We start from the raw sequence: 18966 nt of genomic DNA, 5'->3' as shown, positions 1-18966 counted from the left end.
TTCTCAACTGGCCATTTTAGGGGATTTTGTCCAGTGACTAACAATTACATCACTTGAGTCTTGAGATAAAAAGATCCCGAAGAAAGCTCTTGCTCAGCATCACTAACATTTCGGTTCCTCTGGATATTTGTTAAGAGTGTTTAATACAGAAAAAGAAACACACCATTACTTTTAGTGCAACCTTTACCTCCAACTGCCACAGATTAAAAGAGGTACTGCACACTTGTCTTGTGGTTTTAAATTATGGACTGTACTGTGATGAAAGACATTAATGCTGGTGTTAATATTGACATTTCTTACCAAATGTAATGGGTTTATAATGGCTCTAACACGCCGTCTACTATTTTAAGTCAGCTGTGAGCCTTTACACTGCCAATGCTGATGGACTCCACCGCTTGGGTCAGTAAATTTACATTAAAAGGTGACTCTGCCGGAGAGAGATGTCAACATCAATGAAATACTTAACAGTAGAGAAGCATACTGGATATTTAAGTTGCAAACTCTGTCCCCCCCAGAAGATTGAACATTGAGATACCATGGCATGTAATGCTCTAAGGTTTTTTGGGGATTTTATAAACCTACTTATGATACTCAAGATGCAAGTAGTGCATAATATTACACCACTTTGAATGACTTTTGAAAGCTGCAAGGCCGATGTTTTTGTTCTTCAATAATGCAATTTCTGTAATTTAAGTGTGTTTTGGTGTCTAACTCTCTTCTTTTAATATTATTGTTCCTATATGTGAAACATAATCTGGCAGATTGTACACGTCGCTGTCAATTATTGAGAGACACTCCCACAGGAGGATAACTGTCCCAAACCAATGCAAACAGAGTGGGCGGAGCAATATCTATTTAAGATCAACGTTATAATAATTGTGTAAAACACTCTCGACGAAGCCAAATGTCAGTATGATCAATAAATTGTGATGCCAAGCAAGAGCAGTGTTCTAAATATTCTTCTCTCAAGACTGATACTCTCCAACGAACCTGCATCGGAGATGGTTGGATGTGCAAATATCTCCTTTGAAAAAACAATTGCATAACTGCCACTATCTGTTTACTGTAAGGGAGAGATGTGATGAGTTTGCAGCATTTCCCTGATCAGTTACAAAAAGAGGCTCAGCTTGAAATCCCTCGTCTTTGTAAACCATTTTGGAGAGTCTCTCTGACCACGAACAACAGAAACAGCCCTCTATCAAGTACAACAGCTGTAGGTTGAGCAGAGCAGGCAAACTGTCTGTGAAAACCCAGTTTGTATAGGTGCCACTATTTCATCTCTCATTATGTAAACAAACTACAGTATGGGATTTAAGATCTCTGGAGAGAAGTTCAGAGGAAAAAAAAAAAAAAAAAACTTTGACAAGTGACTCAGCTTGTAGTGCCCAAAATACAAATTCCACATGGTGCCTGACCAATGGTGGAACATTCAGAGGATACATTTGAAGAGTGTGATTGTCAAAAACATGAAGCGGCAACCGCTGAGGGACAGACTGTTTATCCAGTTTACTTCTGCCATCTAGTGGTGTCATAGTGCACATGACTTCTGAATACAACAAGGCTCTGATCAATGGATAACTCTGAGTGAGTCTGTCTGAACCTCTCTGATTGATAATCTGCTAATGGGTAGAAATACTACGAGAGGCGATTGATGGAATTCAAACATTTGTTATGGAACAACTGTGTCTTCATTTCTTCTTTATTGTTTTCTTGTCACTGGTCGTCCAACTTAACGTATGTCCCAAGAAAAACCCTTTAGGATTTTAAAAAAAGGCTGATTAATGGAATGTAAGAAATGCAAAATGCTGTGGTTTAATGTCTTTATGTCGTACTAATTTGGTCACATACTATTTTTGTCCAACACATCATTTATTTTGTAATCTCTATTTTGTCGAGCTAATCAATTAAAAAGACTTGTTATAAATTAAAGTCAATAATGTAGAGAACCAGTGTGTTTCACAGCACTGAACCACAACGGGGATGTATAGGATGTAAGGATAAAGGAATGTCACAAGGAGGGGGAAAATATTTACTACCTTGATTCTTAGCTGGCACACACAGGGGAGATGATGTGAACACGAAGGGCATCCAATCAGGGAACAAGATCTGGAGGGCCAGTGTTACTGTCAATCTAATACAAGCAATGGACTTTTTAAAATCCAAACAATGAAACAGCTTTTCATTTCTTGAATAAACCATACTGGTGGATGTTTTAAATCCATTCACTATTTACAGTTGTGTGAAAAAGTGTTTGCCCCCTTCCTGATTTCTTTGCATGTTTGTCACACTTAAATGTTTCAGATCATCAAACAAATTTAAATACTAGACAAAGATAACACAAATAAACACAAAATGCAGTTTTTAAATGAAGGTTTTTATTATTAAGGGGGAAAAAAAATCCAAACCTACATGGCCCTGTGTGAAAAAGTGATTGCCCCCTAAACCTAATAACTGGTTGGGCCACCCTTAGCAGCAACAACTGCAATCAAGCGTTTGTGATAACTGGCAATGAGTCTTTTACAGCGCTGTAGAGGAATTTTGGCCCACTCATCTTTGCAGAATTGTTGTAATTCAGCCACATTGGAGGGTTTGAGCATGAACCGCCTTTTTAAGGTCATGCCACAGCATCTCAATCGGATTCAGGTCGGGACTTTGACTAGGCCACTCCAAAGTCTTCATTTTGTTTTTCTTAAGCCATTCAGAGGTGGACTTGCTGGTGTGTTTTGGATCATTGTCCTGCTGCAGAACCCAAGTGCGCTTCAGCTTGAGGTCACGAACAGATGGCCGGACATTCTCCTTCAGGATTTGTTGGTAGACAGCAGAATTCATGGTTCCATTTACCACAGCAAGTCTTCCAGGTCCTGAAGCAGCAAAACAGCCCCAGACCATCACACTACCACCACCATATTTTACTGTTGGTATGATGTTCCTTTTCTGAAATGCCGTGTTACTTTTACGCCAGATGCCAGATGTAATGGGACATACACCTTCCAAAAAGTTCAACTTTTGTCTCGTCAGTCCACACTCGTCAGTATTTTCCCAAAAGTCTTGGGGATCATCAAGATGTTTTCTGGCAAAACTGAGACGAGCCTTTATGTTCTTTTTGCTCAGCAGTGGTTTTCGTCTTGGAACTCTGCCATGCAGGCCATTTTTGCCCAGTCTCTTTCTTATGGTGGAGTCATGAACACTGACCTTAATTGAGGCAAGTGAGGCCTGCAGTTCTTTGGATGTTGTTCTGGGGTCTTTTGTGACCTCTTGGATGAGTCGTCGCTGCGCTCTTGGGGTAATTTTGGTCGGCCGGCCACTCCTGGGAAGGTTCACCACTGTTCCATGTTTTCGCCATTTGTGGATAATGGCTCTCACTGTGGTTCGCTGGAGTCCCAAAGCTTTAGAAATGGCTTTGTAACCTTTTCCAGACTGATAGATCTCAATTACTTTGTTTCTCATTTGTTCCTGAATTTCTTTGGATCGCAGCATGATGTCTAGCTTTTGAGGATCTTTTGGTCTACCTCACTTTGTCAGGCAGGTCCTATTTAAGTGATTTCTTGATTGAGAACAGGTGTGGCAGTAATCAGGCCTGGGTGTGGCTAGAGAAATTGAACTCAGCTTTCCAAAGATGTGATAAACCACAGTTAATTTATGTTTTAACAGGGGGGGGCAATCACTTTTTCACACAGGGCCATGTAGGTTTGGATTGTTTTTCCCCCTTAATAATAAAAACCTTCATTTAAAAACTGCATTTTGTGTTTACTTGTGTTATCTTTGTCTAATATTTAAATTAGTTTGATGATCTGAAACATTTAAGTGTGACAAACATGCAAAAAAATAAGAAATCAGGAAGGGGGCAAACACTTTTTCACACAACTGTATGGAATTACGTTACATTTAAATGTGAAAGTTTTCCTAAAGGCACACCACGTTTCAGTAACTTATCCTCCAGACAGCCAATGCTGTCATGGTTGTACAGTGTCAAAATCTACTTGCACACACTTGGCACTAGCTTGAGATAGAGAACTTCTATTTCTTGCATTTAAAACATCCCAACTGTGGGATGGTGGGGTAATGAGTGGGATGGTGGACTCATAAACCACTACAAATGTACCAACCAGGGACACGTTTTTGAAAGTGTCTTTTTGTATCTACATCACTAAATGACAATAATGTAACTTTGACAATAGATAAATAGAATGTGACTAAATGTTCAGTTTCATAAAGTGATGGCTCCCTGGACAAAAAAACAACAACTTAAAGCTTCAGGAAATGGTCAGCAGAAATGTAAAGTCTTATTTATAAGCTTATGCACTAAAACATGTAAAAATAACTTAACTGACCAGGCACAGTGTGCACGTATATGTAGAGGTGACCTTAATGAAGAAAACAGGTAAGACTGACGAGAGTGAACGGGGCAAAGAGGGAGAATTAAGAGAAGAAAGGAAATGTAACAGGAAGTGCAGGGGAGGAGGAGGCCGGAGGCTGGTGTCATTCCCCCTCCCCCCCCTCCACTCATCCCCTCTCCATCTCTTTTCCTCTGTGTATTTTTCTTCCCATGATTCCTTACACATGGCTTCCTCTGACCCCTTCGTTAAAAGAATTATTCCATCCTCCTCTCAGCTCCATCCATCTTTTCCTCACATGTGGCCAACTAACATTACAAAACACTCCCTGCACACATTGTCCCCCTGGAGCCTCTGGAACTTGTTCGTATTAATACTTATTGTTAAATATTATATTTAGTTTAGTTAAATTAAAACAAAATACAAGAACATCTGGCAGTATTGTTCCAAACCCTGAAACCCCAGAGAACTAGAATAGTGTCTGTGTGGACCGTTAGAGTAATTACTGGTTATCTTTTACAAGGTACAACCGGAGCCAAAACAGACAGGGACTCCCCTCCCGACACCCAGCGAGTCCTCACTTTGTCCCAATCTGTTCCTTTAGATGTACAGCCCGCCTCCTTCCACCTGTCTCCTATTCTTCCTTTCAAATCAGGCATCACTGCCAATCAATTTGATTGCCATGACAACATTTCGCATGCCGCCCCTCCAAACACCGCCACCACCCCTATAAACAAAAACAACACGCACAAAAAGAAGCTGAATTCCGACAGCTCAGGATTGATGAGGGGGAGTCCTGTCAAAGGCCAGAGATTAGATTAGGAGTGACGCACGCACACTCACACAAACCACAACACAGCTCAGAGGCAGCAGGTGCTTTTGGTTAAACCTTAATTACATGATCTCTGATTTCTCTAATTGATATGGTAATGACTATGTAATTAATGCAAAAGCAGAAATACCAGCAGCTCTCCTAATGAATGGATTTATTTGATTAGATATCCTCCTGCATATTTATGCACGCTGGTATACAGAGGACAGTGAGACATATAAAACGGTTGTTTGTAGTTGTTGTCACAGTGTTGCAACCACTGGCCTACCGGATGTGACAGAATTATACACACGGATACACAAATGAAGGCGCTCACAACAAAATCCCGCTGAGAGAGAGAAAAAAAGAGATGCTGTGTGTTTGCATCTCTTATTATTCTGGTGAAGAACACAGACAGACAAACATGCTCTTTTACAAGTAGGGGGCGCTATAGGGCTGCCTCAGACACACAGGAATCAAGCTGTGCATGAATGAAGACCATGCTTAAACAGCACTGATGCACTATCTGAAATTTAAAAAATAACTGAAAAAAAGTTGCTATTATAAGTCTGAATATACAATTTGGTTTGAAGATAAACCACATCTGTTAAGACCAGCAATACAAAGTGGAAACCCTGATACGTGCACACACACACACAGAGCTATAACTTCATTGACAAAGGGTCAACAGTGACAACTAGATGTGACCCAGCAGCAATTACTCTCTGCAACACTCACAGGGAGGGAGGAGGGGGGCAGATATTTGTGGAAAGACTCCAGTACAATAAGTCACCTTCTGGGGATGAGAAGTCAATCCTCCCTGCTTGCACCAAAACATCCTCTAATACGTGTCTCCATATGTCTTCTCTCGTGAGATATCTGGAGGGATGTTTGGTGAGGAAGTCAAGTGAAAGCACATGTGGACCCTGATCAGGCGTTTAGAGCAGAGACCTCAGGCCTTCTCCACCTTAGCCTAACCACCCAGACAGCTGATCTGGACACTGCTGTGCCCCTCTCTCCTATTCAGCCTATAGGTTTGCCAAAGAGATAAAAAGAAATCCCATATTAGAGGAGACTGACCGTCACCATTCATGCTAATGGACTGTAATGGTTTCAGCAATTTTGATGGTAATGTATTCAGAATTTATAGTCCATCAGAAAAAGTGGTTATTTGCCACATTAGATTGATCTGGTTTTATTACTATAAGGTTGTTTTTGATGGAGCTTTGACTAAAAGGTCACTCATCTACATTTAAAGACGAGGGTGCTGTAGGTTTCTTTCTTGACTGGATGGCTAAAATACATCAGGTTTCTCCACCTTGAGGAGGAAATAAGGACTTCACTGCTGTCCAGGTTATTCTACAAAAAGGGAGTTTAATAAATGCTGAGTCTTAATGTCAGTTGGAAATCACTGAAATTACGTTTTAAAACTTAAATGATTGCCTCAAATATTTCTATTTAAAAGCAAGAATACTGCATCGGCACCAAGGCTCTGTCGCTTGTTAAAAACGTGTTGGGAAAGACTCGCTGATCCAAAAACATGAGACTCAAAATGGCGTGTTTACTCTTTACTCTGGGCTTTGGCTGTAGTAGAATACTTCGCGGCCAAAATGTGTTCAACTCATGAAAACATCACTCGAAACCACGATGAAAAACAAAACACAACTTTCCACACGCTTGGTTTTGGATTTGATTTGGTGAAGCGCACATTTCGCGACGCGCTGTCTCGCGTAAACAGACAGGAGAGACGCTAACTCCATTAATGAACGGTGGAGCGCTAGTTGGTTAACCAACTTACCTCTGAATAATGTGTTTCTTACGGGGCCACTCGGGCCACGCTTGATGGATGGCCTTACAGGAGCCGGGTCAATTAGCCAGGCTGGGTTTCCCTCCATGTCGGCTGCAGACAGCACCGGGGGAGCTCCCACCTCTGTCAGGCGGCCTGGCTGTAATTAATCACCAGTGTGGGGCCTTCTCACCTCACACCAAACAGCCAATACCTTCGTTTGGCCCAAATTACATCCACACTCCTCTAATCCGGCTAATTGTCAATATTATACCCAGAGGAGGAGAAAGATCGTGACATAAAAACTCTTCCCTTCCGACAAAAAACACTATCCTACATTATAGTCTGCATGCTGCATATTTTATTAGAATAATCCTGATGTTGGGCAAATTTACTAACATGACAGGTAAGACTTGAATAAAAAGTGAAACCATAAGAGAGACAGGTAAGTAAAATGAGTATAGCACAGTGCATAAGCATAACTTGGATGCCAAGTTATTTTCAGGATATTTGCACAACAGACAACACGACTATTGCTGTTAATGATTTGTACATGCATACAGGAGTACAACTAATCTATGTGTTGAATTATAACCAAAAGTATGCAATTTATACAATTCCTATCTGTGTCTTCACTGTAATGTAGGCTACGTAAACTCATGATGAAAATGAGTAAAAACTTGTTAGGTTGGATAAAGTTGTCAACGAGCGATCAGGAAGAAGGAGGAACATATTTAATCTCTCAAGCCTCTCTCCCTCTCACCTCATGCAGCTGTTTCTCTGCAGTTGTGTGTCTCCCTCACTCACAAACACACAGGTACACAGAGCACAGATTGGGAGGCAGAGACAGAGACGTCACTCTGTGTTCACAGAACATACTCCTGTGGTCTGGACAAAAGCAGCAGGCTGACAGATGAGGTTTCTGTTGGGGGGGGGGTCTATGTGTTGCTGCCTGTGCCGAGTGTGCGCACTTATGCATATGTGCATGCATGCATGTCTGAGCGAGTGTGCACCTAGATGTGTATGTGCTTGTGCGTGTGTTTACATGTGTGTGTGTGTGTGTGTGTGTGTGTGTGTGTATTTTGTTGGGGGGGGGGGGCGGGGGGTCCCATGGGGCAGCTCTGTGTCTGTCCCATCTGCCACCCCACTCTACTGACACCCAAGGGAATGGCAGAAAGGGTGGGGGATTCATTTTGGAAAAAGGAATCGGGGTCCAGTGGTCTAATGGGCAACAATGCCGGTTTTACTGACGGGCCAAAGGCAAAGGACACCGGCTGGGTGTGGAAGCCAATCTACCAATCTATTTGACAAAGCAGTGGGCCATCTCTGTCAAGCTCTGCCTTGGTCTGCCTAATAAGGCACGCACACCCCTGAAATTGCGCCTCAAAAGAGAAAGGGGTGCACTGTATTTTACACACATACACACGCACACACACACACACACACACGCACACACACACACACACACACAGACGTTACATACACCCGGGGCTAATGTCAGCCTAATGCATGGCCATGCTGTGGCCGGAGGGCTAATTGGGTATATAAACACAAACACATCCCATGAGAGGCCAGGGAGGAAGGGTGTATTTTGTATATGCTCCCTCTATTGTTTGGAAAACAATACTGTTACTTAAACATGGAAGCTCATCAGTACTTAAGCAGTATCAATAATGAAAGATGACATGGTGTGTGCTCTCATGTGCCCAGCAGCTAGATGCTCCTTTGAAGCTGTGCACGCAGTGTGATGTGGAACGACTTGGTGGCAGGTGGCATCTCATCCCGTCTTTATCCAAACTGTGATCAGATGACGGTAAATGGCGCCGCCACAGCCTCAACAACAGCAACAACAAAACAGTCATGTGGAAGAAAACATATGGCTCTTGCACCACTGGGCAGAAGGAGCACTCTGCAAGATGAATGCTGAGGTGCTGGGAACAAAGCTGACTTTAACTTGTCAAATTAACAGCATATCAAAAGGGAGAGACAGCGAGATGAGGAGGAGGAGGAGGAGGAGGAGGAGGAGGAGGAGGAGGAGGCATCAGCCTGAGCTCTTTTGATATGTGCCACTTGATGGTGACAAAGACAGCATAGAAAGAAACAGTGACTTGCTGTCGAGGTCAGATCTCAGACTGGGTCAGCAGTAGTTTGAAGTCCTCCTGTCTCTCACTGTGTCTGAGCTGAGTTGTTGATGCACTGTTTGTCCATACATCTATCATACACACACACACACACACACACACACACACACACAGCCGGGCATCCACTGGGTGCTACCCTGCCCCCTCACTGCTTTGAGCGCTATGTTAATGAAACAGTTGCTGTTTCCTGGCATAACATTAATTACCCGATCAAAATAGAGTGGGTAATTAACTGACCTTCTCTACCAGTGCTAATTACATTAGCAGAGAAGGGCCATTTAAGGGGAGCACAAGAGAGGAGAGAAAGGAAGACAAGATGAAGAAGTACCAAACAAAGACTGAAACAACAAGGCTGTGGTGAGGCACATGTCTAGGCGAGTGTGTGTGCGTGTGTATGCGTGTGTGTGTTTTTAAGAGAGAGAAAGAGACATAGAGGAGGAGGCCATGTTGGAGGGAGACTCATGTGGTTCTCACTTGGGCCCCCAGAGGCTCAGTCCTCAGAGAGAAGCAGGCTTATTGAAGAGGAGAGAGATGGGGGGGTGTTGTTGTTTATCCTGACATGCTCTACTCAGTCTTTAACGCTCGCATCACAATTAAGATGCTGCGGCTCATCAGCTATGTATACAAAACAGTGTAGCAAGCTGCACGAGCACTCAGGTGACGGGCACAGTCAGAAATAGATCCAACTCTGAGATTTTGAGCCTTGTAGGAAAACCTTAACGTCTAGAAAATCATGTGTGTGTGTGTGTGTGTGTGTGTGTGTGTGTGTGTGTGTGTGTGTGTGTGTGTGTGTGTGTGTGTTTGACCATACTTGTGTAATACAGTTTCTGCACACATGTATAAAGTAACCACCAAGACAATTCACAATGCAAGGCAACTAAAATAATTTAAACCAACATCAGTGACATTTTTACTTATTTTATTTTATTTGGAGCACAAAATATAATTACACCTTGAGATATACAAATCACATTTGCACCATTTTGTGTACCGTTTCAAAGGACGATGGCTTCAAAAAAACACAATATTAAATTGCTAATATTTTTTTTAAATAAATAAAATAACCGAACTCTAAAAACAAATTTGCAAATGTCATCTACTCTTTGTGTTCTCTGTTTTCACGTCCTGAGAATGAAGTTTGTGTTGTGATGACACAAATCAATGGGTAAGAACAGCATGATATGGGTTCTTGAACACCTAATGCGCCTCGTTCTTTTCAATTGAGCAGTTGTATGCTTTCATTTACTGTACTGCATAGTGACTAGAGACCTGTATTGGGTTGAGACATTCAAAATGAAACTCTAAAATCGTATAGTCATACAAATTCAAATTTGGGATGGGGAATGAAATAATATCAGGGCGTTGGTGTGACAAAGCATGCATTATAAGTGAAATTAAAAAGGATAAGGCTAACTAACATTTTTCCTTTACACAAGGACAATAACCTTCTTTAGATGCAGGCATAACATTACGATTTCGTTACGCAAGAACCTGAAAACTGGGGACATTTTATTCCAAAAAGTGTGCCGGAGTTTATCCTCTCCACCACAAAATCAACTCCCTATGATCATTTCGCAAATTAATTAGCAATTGTTGAGACAACTTAATTTCATTAACAGTTGGAAAAGGACCACTTTATAAAAACACGTTTATATTATTCCCTAAACTAACTATAATAAGTTAAATTGCTTGTTCTTAAATAAATCAATATATGAATTCCTTTAGTAATAACCCTTGAGACAAAGAGTTCTCCCTTGTAAAACCGTAGAGATCAGAACAAAAAATAAAGGGTCTATCTTTCTGGAATGTAAATTGTCATCAAAAAGTCCACTCCAAAAAAAAGAAAAAACTGTCGCTAACTCACAGACACTGTACACTCATGCCATTTAAGGTGTCTATACACGGACAAATAGCACCCTGCTTCTCAGTGCTGCCATGGTATATCAGAGTTGTCCGCCTCTGGCCGAGGTTTAGGCAGGTTGTTGGAAGAATCAGATACTGCATGTGATAGCAGGCCAGAGGTAAATACAGATGCTTTTGAAGCTCGAGTTCTCCTTTTGTTTCCTTTCAGAATGCGGACGCTTCATGACACACACACACACACACACACACACACGCACACACACACAGCGATACCTGGTCCAGTCTGGTGCTGTTAGCTAAGGAGCTTTGTCTGTCTGTAGTTGTGGGTGAAGTAATGTGCTTTGCCTCTAAAGTAGATGGCTGTTCTTTGGACGTTATCGTACCCCATCCTTTTTCATCCACTTGGATGAAAAAGGGACTAAGAAATGGCAGGTTGGGGGGGGCTCAGGAGGGAAAGTTAAACATGGTCGCTAGTGATCAATTTTCTGTTCTCCCTTCCCTCTTAATGCCAAGAGAGGGGCTAAGTGAAGCAGTGGTCTGGGGTAGATTGGGGTGGGTGCTTTGCTACATCGGGGGAACAACCAGGCCCGTCATCGCTGGAGAGAAAAAAATATACAAAATCTATGATTCTAATCAATCAGGTCTTGCATTATTGTACATCCAGCAACTTTTCTTTCTGTCTTGTTCAGTCAAAGCTTTTGAGCGGTTAGTACAGGGGGTTAGACTGCATTCGTGAGCTCAGACAGGGGGGTCAGATAGTGAGTTGAATGGCTACCTCTGAAGCTGTTCCCCCCTGAGGCAGGGCAGGCAGGGGAGGGAGAGCCCTGGGGCCTGAGGACAGGAGCAAAAGCACTCTTCTGTTTAGCAGCAGACGGGAAAGAGGAGAAAGGCAAGAGAGACGATGATGAGCTGGAGCTGCCTGGTATAGTGGGGCTGGAGGGCATTACTGTGGAAGAGAGAGCAACAATCAGTCTCAAGTCTGAATATCACAGCGGACTCAGCAAAGTATACAGTAGATTATTATAAGGTCTTACTGTAGGGAGAGCCTGTGGGAGAGGCACTGCTGAAACCAGGAGAGCCAGGTACTCCTAGACTGGTCATGGGAACTGTCCCATAGCCTCCAGTCATTCCTCCGCTGCCCCCGTAGCTTGAATGCTGAGGAGTGGAGGCTGATGGGTAACCCCTTGGAGACAAACTGCTGGAATTTCTAATGTAACCTAAAGTAACAATGAAAAGGTTGGGTCAAACTTAGCTTCATTAGTGGGATAAAAAAAACCGAAAGTATTAAATGGTTTATGTCTTATTCTGCTCACCTTGGCTGCTCTGTCCATGGTCCCCGATGCTGACGCCTAACTGAGAAGGATAGGAGCCCAGGCCCATGACACTGCCGTGGGCTGGTGAGCTGGGCAGCGCCTGCAGCTGACTGTGAGGACGGGGAACACTGTACAGCGCCTCGGCAATGTCCGCCGCACGTTTCAGCAGCATGTCCTGCAGGAGATACAAAGACATAGAAATTAGCAGCGGCTTGCGGTGTCACATTTACAGAAAGAGGCCAGATGCACTTTGTTTATGCTGTTAAGATGTTACCTGTGTAAACTCACACATCTATAAACAGGGGAGCATTACAAAAAGCTGAGTATGTCTGAGCTACGTCCAATTAGACTCCACTTTTTGACAGCAGAGTCAAATCTCAGCTGTTGCCGCTTCCTCATACACTAACACTGAACAACTTCTCAGACAGTCCCTGGTCAGAACTGTATTTTCATACAATTATGATCTGACAAATAAATACAGCCCTCTAAATAGTCACAATTATGGATTACCTATATCTCAATCAGGTTTTAAATCCCTGCAAGTTAATGACTGAACACCAGTGGCTGCCTCACAAGAAGGAATTTTATTAATTATGGTATGCTTTGGAAAATGTTCAGCAGTAATGTAGAGTATACACAATTAATATTTAATTGGCTAAAACATGCATATCACTGGTGTAGCCTTTTAAATATCTGCATGTTGTGTACGGTATAATAAACCAATTTGTCATTTAAAGTCTTTGGGATATTGGAGCAAAGTGGCTGCTGTTTACCTGATTACTGTGTGGATTTCCGTAGAGGGCCTCCACAAGATCTGCTGCTCTCTTTAGGAGAATCTCCTGCAAAGAGCAGAATTGATTACGTTAATATCTTGGTAAGAGTGTAGCATGCACAGTTTCTTGAAAACACATCATGAGCAATCTTTTATTTAGGAGTCTCTAACCTTGGCTAGTTTCTCTGGGTCACCAGGATGTCGAGGAATGACCTTTTGAAGGCGCTGGAAACCGTAGTCTATAGTTGGCTCATTAAGGGCTGAAATAGAATAAAAGAGAAACATGTATTGCAAATCAAATCGTATGCTTAAGACCCTTAAACCATTGAAACCCTGGGCACCATTGAGAAGTCTAAACAAAGCACACAGTGTGTTGTCTAAATACCTGTGTAGATGAAGCGCCCAGGCGCTCCCTTGCAGAACTGTTTGGATTTATAAGACAGTGTGACCTCCACGACCCCGGGGATGTGTCGAGGAGGCGTCTGGACACGGATAGCGTGTGGCGTGATCAGCTGAGGAACAGGACGGAAATCATGTCACAAGACAGCAACAAATGAACAAATGAATTTGTGTAGACTGCCCATAAATCATTTAAATAATGAGACAAGCTATATGCTATATATATCATTTCAAAATACGCTTCAGACTGTACCATCATTAGTGAGATGCTTTTGGAGACAATTCCTACCTCACTCCACACCAGCATGCTGCCAAACACCACCTGCAGGCCGTCAAAAAAGTTCTCCCCGATGACGATGACCATCGCCCCGCCGGTGGTCCAGCCCTCACTGGGACTGATGGCTTTGATACACGGGGTGGCTGGAAAGAAGAGCAAAGCAAGAGTTACTCCGAGGGTTTCAATTTAGGATGTACACCAGTTATAAGAGTGGATGGAGCATGATTCAAATCTGTTTCAGGGGGAATGTGTTGAAAGTGCTCTTCAGTTTTTGTTCATGTCAGAACTAAAAAGCTTATTTAAAAGCTAACATTTTTCATGGCTACTTAGTTCTATCTATGTGGCTTTTATCCTTGAATAACACAAGCTGCATGTAGAAGAAGAGCGTTAGAGCCATATCACATGTATAGCTTAAAAATCACACGACCTGCAATCATATAGAATAAAACTTCAGGGAAAAATAGTGTAGAGTACACAGGCACAGTGGTAGAACAAGTATTCAGATCCTTTAATTAAGTAAAAGTAGCAGTACAACAGATGCAAAGAAACTCTGTCCTGCACTTAAAGCTTACTTAAGTAAAAATATGGAAGTATTATTGGCAAAATGTACTAAAAGTTAAAGCACTAACATGCAGGAAATCAAACCGTTGAGAGTCGTGTTATTATTGGATTACAATTATTGATACATAAATATGTTCGGGGTATTTTAATGTTGAGGCTGGCTGCTGTGGAGATATTACATCAACACGTTAATACTACTTAACAAGGTTAGTTATTCTGAAATATAGTCCAGTATGACAGAGCCTTCTCCATAGCTGCCCCCCCCCCGGAACAATCAAAACCCATCTTTTCAGAACTGCTCTTAATGTGTGACCAATATTGTGTGTTTTATGTTTTTAGTGTATAGCTTTTATACATGATGATTTTAATGTAAAGTGTCTTTGAGTATTCTGAAAAGCGCTCTATAAATAAAATGTGTTATTATTATTGTTAGAGTCCATCTTATTTTTTTTTTTAAATTTTTTTTATCGTCTGCTTTTTGTGAATCAAGTGTCTTAATGAATGCATTAATTAGCTCAGTTAATGACCTCAGTAGCACCCCTGGTTATGTTTGATGTATCACGGTGATTATAAATGGACATTAAGGAACTTAAGTACCTGCTTAGTATGTTTCTGAGTGTGAATGATGAAGTAGACATGTAATAAAATTTAAAAAAAGATAAATGGGGTGTAACATCGTAGTGTTGCAGTGTCAGCGTCTCACCATATTCCATAGTATTCTCGGCAGACTCGCCTGGCTCCAGTCTGCGGGCCTTCCGGCCGTGTTTTGAGTTGTTGTGAACGAACATGTTGTCAGACACTGCTAGGACGTGGCCGTCTACACTCACAGTGCTGGACAAGACCACCTGAGAGAAGGAGAGGAGGAAGATACACGAGTGTGAGTGCACAACTCAGACAGCCCGCTGCGAGTCACAGTCTCCGGTTACAACAGCAAAGTCCCTGAGCGACAATCTGTTTGAGCACACAGGTGATAGTAATATTTCTCAATAGGTAATGTGACATCCCCGGGATTCTCATAATATGTCGGCATTCTGGTGATGACACTGCTCACACACCCCTCCACTCCTCCATCAGGTCTCCATATGGCCTCTCCACTGCCTCTTGCCTAACTTTTTGATTCATACAGCATGCAGCAGGCTCATCGCTGTCTCCTCCTGATCCTTTGATGACACCAAACATATGGACCAGATCTCCCATTTTTGCCGGCCGTTAAAGCAGTGGATGATATATAGTGGCCCTAATTTGATTTTCTGGCCGCACCATGTGTGTGTCCCTTCCCACATCTGTCTCACATGGATGACACACAGATAATTAATGAGAGGATACTTGTAGGTTTTTCTCTCTGGAGATAGAGTGTTGATGATGTGATGCTATTTCTGAAAGTGATGAGTTTGAGTGTGTTTTTAAGAACATGTTTTTGGGAGTTAAAGGGAATGGGTCAGTGAGAAAAGGTCATTTTCAATTAAATAGTAAACTATAACTATTTATAATGTGCATTTTTACAACATCAGACAGCGAAGATAAAACCTTGCACTCCCTTCGCAATAAACACATGGCAGTAATTTTGCAGGTGAAGGAACATGAGACAGAAAAGGAGAAAAAGCATATGTGATAGGCGGTGGAAAGTGAGGGGAACCTAAAGGAAAATAACTGTAAATTATCGATCACGCAGCAGACTCCTGTCCCGCTCTGATCACCTTTTAACCCAGAGATGAGAGTCTTGGAGCGGCCGTGTGCTCATAACTTCTCAGCATGTGTCACATCGCAGGAGTTAAAGCAAACATTGTGGAAGACAGAGGGAGCATGAAGAAGGGGAAGGTATACGCAGTGTTTGCGGGGAGAAGGAGAATGCCAGACAGGGGCCGCTGGTGCTGAAAGACGGCAGAGGAAGTGGGGCGGGAGTGTCCCCTGTGACCACTTCCTGGGTCACGGAGCATGACCTCCTCCATCTGGAGCCAATCACTCAATTCTTGACAACTTCCTGAAACACCTCAACCTATTTCCTGCACCCCAACGACCAAGTCTCCCACATATCAAACTCCTTTCATTTGTCTTTCCATCGCTCAGAAATCCTAATTGATTTTTGATTTTCACCTCTTACTCCCTCCTCTATGTCTTCCATTGGGAAATCTTTCCCAGAGCTTTACTATGCCAGAGTTTGTGACATAAACTATACTTAGAACAGAAAATAAACTGATTATTAAGTCTCCATCTACTAAGATGGAGGGCATGAAGGGGGTATGTTTTGCAGACTGTAAAATATATTTTTTTACATAATTTGATTCCCATATTCAGTCCAACGTGTCACCACCCTCCCGCTTCCCACTCACACGCAAGCACACACATGCATTCTTTTCCCCAGTCTTTTCGTACCTGAAATCTCCTCATATCCCTCGGGTTTCCTGCTGTCTTCAGACAATTCTGGTTACATTTTAGGAAAAACTTCAAGAAAAACCTGCAAAGGTAAATAAGAGGACACATGTTTGTACATCAGCAACGAGAAAAAAAATCACATGAAAGAATTGTGCTACCCTGCCACACTGGCAGTCAAAGAAGACATTCATTATTTTTCAGAGACAGGTCTTATGTATGGTGTGTGTGTGTGTGTGTGCGTGTCTATATGATTACAGCTCTGACATCAATCCGAGCTGTTTAGCGCACTATTAAAGTCAATGTTATTACACTTTAAATCAAGTGATGAGAATCTGAAGCGCAGTCCAGTGAAACGTGCTGCTGTGTTTCAAAGTAAACTGGAGACAGTGATGTATGCCAGCGGACTCGGGGGACCGTGGTTTCCCGCAATGCCGTATTTGAACCCCCACATGGGAATGGTGAGGGAACGATGTCGAGACAACTACAGAGAAAGTGAAATGAGGAGGTGGAAAGAGAGCGGTAGCGATAGAGGCACAGGCACTGGTATGGACATGAATTTTTGTTTTCAAGTATATGTGTCTCATTACGTATGTGAGTGTACTGTTGAGGGTGATAGGCTGTGGAGACTGAGAGAAGCTGAGAGAGAGAGCGGGGTGCTGATAGCCTCTGCTACACCAAAGAAAACCTGAGAGAAAGGTGGAATAAATAGGAGAGAGGGAGACTTCGGAGAGAGACTCCAAATCCCAGGTGTGCACAGTTCGGCAACACGGCCCGCTGCCATGGCAACGCAGCTCTGCCGCAATCCCAAAGTCCCCACGCTGAGAGGCGAAGACAGCGATGGGAAGGAGAAGGCAACAACAAGAGCACATTCCATCACTGGAATACAGCGAGAAGGGAGACTTGGCAAGGTGAGATGCAGGAAAGTGTATATAAAGAGGGAGACGAAGCCATGAAGATTCACACAAATCTTTTGAGGCAGAAGATGTGTGTTAAAGCTAAATATAAGAAGAATGAGCCTGGAAGTGATGCGGCGTAGTGATAGAATTATGGCAATTGGCAAATATCTAGCCCTCAAACCAGATGTCCGCTTCACTTTGCGAGTAACAGTACTCTGTCTTGCCAATGTAAAACACATCCATTAGTGCTCCAATTAAACAAACAACAACAGTGCTGAAGAGAAACGCTGCAGAGGGAGACAGCGGTTTGGGGCTACATGGTTTCGCCCCAATGCCACCCACACTGTGCTCCCTGCAAAAATAAGTCATCTTAATGGAGAGCGGTTGTTTGGAGAGGAAGTTCATATTGGCCCCACAGCCCTGAACTCTCCCATCGAATACTAATCTTTCTCTCTCATTCTGTCAGCTTTAACTCGCTATTCTTCCATCACTCGCTCCAGCTTTCTCCCTGGTGAACAGGATCTGGCTTGAAACGGGCTCTCGGTTCCAACAGTGTGTCCAATATTTCTTGATTTGAGCTATTTTGTCAGAGGACAATCAATATTGTTGTTGGCAGAGGGTGGTTATAATTTACCAGAGAGCTCGAACCTCCAAACTCAAAGCTGGACTAGACCTCCGTTTTGGGTGGAAACATGTCAAAGTGCACATTTGTGCCTCTCCCATTTCCTTCTTCCATTTCTCCCCTCATCAGTCCTTTTTTACATGTGCTTGTTGGACATCATGACAGTATCAGTTTAGCATGATATCACAATATGTAGAGTACATTACACAAGGAAAGTTAAACGGTTTGTTTCCTCCCTCTGAAAAGAGACCATCAAAAGTGCTCTGTTTCATTTGACTACCTCCTTTGAGGGTTATGCTCTATGTATGTTTTATGCTGGGCAATGATTCTTACATTATGGCTCATTCTAAAGGCTATAGCTGTCATTTATAAGGAGGTAAGTCATTTTTGGGTTTAATGTCCATGGTCTGGCTGTGATTTAGCCACAATCGTTTCCTCGCCACTTGCTTGTCAGCTACTCAATGTTCATCTAACCAGCAGTCATCATTCATTTGACTGACTGACATGATAAAGCTTGCAGCCTCAGATAGCGATATCACAACCCTAATTGAGTGGTTGTCTACATCCATCTCGGGCTTTGTGCACTTTCTGAGGGTTCTTGACCTTGTTTGTTGACTTCTTCTCATCATTCCCTGTTTGTATGACACCAGATGCCTCGCACACACAGAAACACACATTCACATGCATGCATGCACAACCTAATACACCGACACCCCCACCTTTGCCCCCCTCCTAAAAACCCATTGAGTCAACTTTTCACCCCCCTCAGTTCGGACGCACACAGCTGCAAATGCTGAAATTAAAGCGAGACATTGACG

The 18966-nt window shown here is 42.7% G+C and overlaps 1 protein-coding gene across 2 annotated transcripts in view; it reads right to left on the bottom strand.

Annotated features, from left to right (window-relative positions):
- Positions 1-10041: 10041 nt before the first annotated feature.
- The window catches only part of ebf2 (EBF transcription factor 2), a 28695-nt gene continuing 19770 nt past the window's right edge, over positions 10042-18966 (bottom strand). For both annotated transcript variants that reach the window (XM_031856666.1, XM_031856667.1), the window contains exons 7-15: positions 16631-16712; positions 14961-15102; positions 13709-13839; positions 13406-13532; positions 13192-13280; positions 13022-13087; positions 12249-12423; positions 11970-12152; positions 10042-11881 (exon numbers count right to left, since the gene is read on the bottom strand). In XM_031856666.1, the coding sequence (XP_031712526.1) occupies positions 11655-11881; positions 11970-12152; positions 12249-12423; positions 13022-13087; positions 13192-13280; positions 13406-13532; positions 13709-13839; positions 14961-15102; positions 16631-16712 (1222 nt within the window). In that variant the 3' untranslated portion in view covers positions 10042-11654. The remainder of the gene's footprint in view (positions 11882-11969; positions 12153-12248; positions 12424-13021; positions 13088-13191; positions 13281-13405; positions 13533-13708; positions 13840-14960; positions 15103-16630; positions 16713-18966) is intronic.

This window comes from Anarrhichthys ocellatus, unplaced genomic scaffold (genome assembly GCF_004355925.1).
Source record: "Anarrhichthys ocellatus isolate YVR2014 unplaced genomic scaffold, GSC_Weel_1.0 scaffold17, whole genome shotgun sequence".
Taxonomy (NCBI): domain Eukaryota; kingdom Metazoa; phylum Chordata; class Actinopteri; order Perciformes; family Anarhichadidae; genus Anarrhichthys; species Anarrhichthys ocellatus.
The sequence above is the reverse complement of the archived record's forward strand: the minus strand, read 5'-3'. Positions and strand labels throughout refer to the sequence as shown.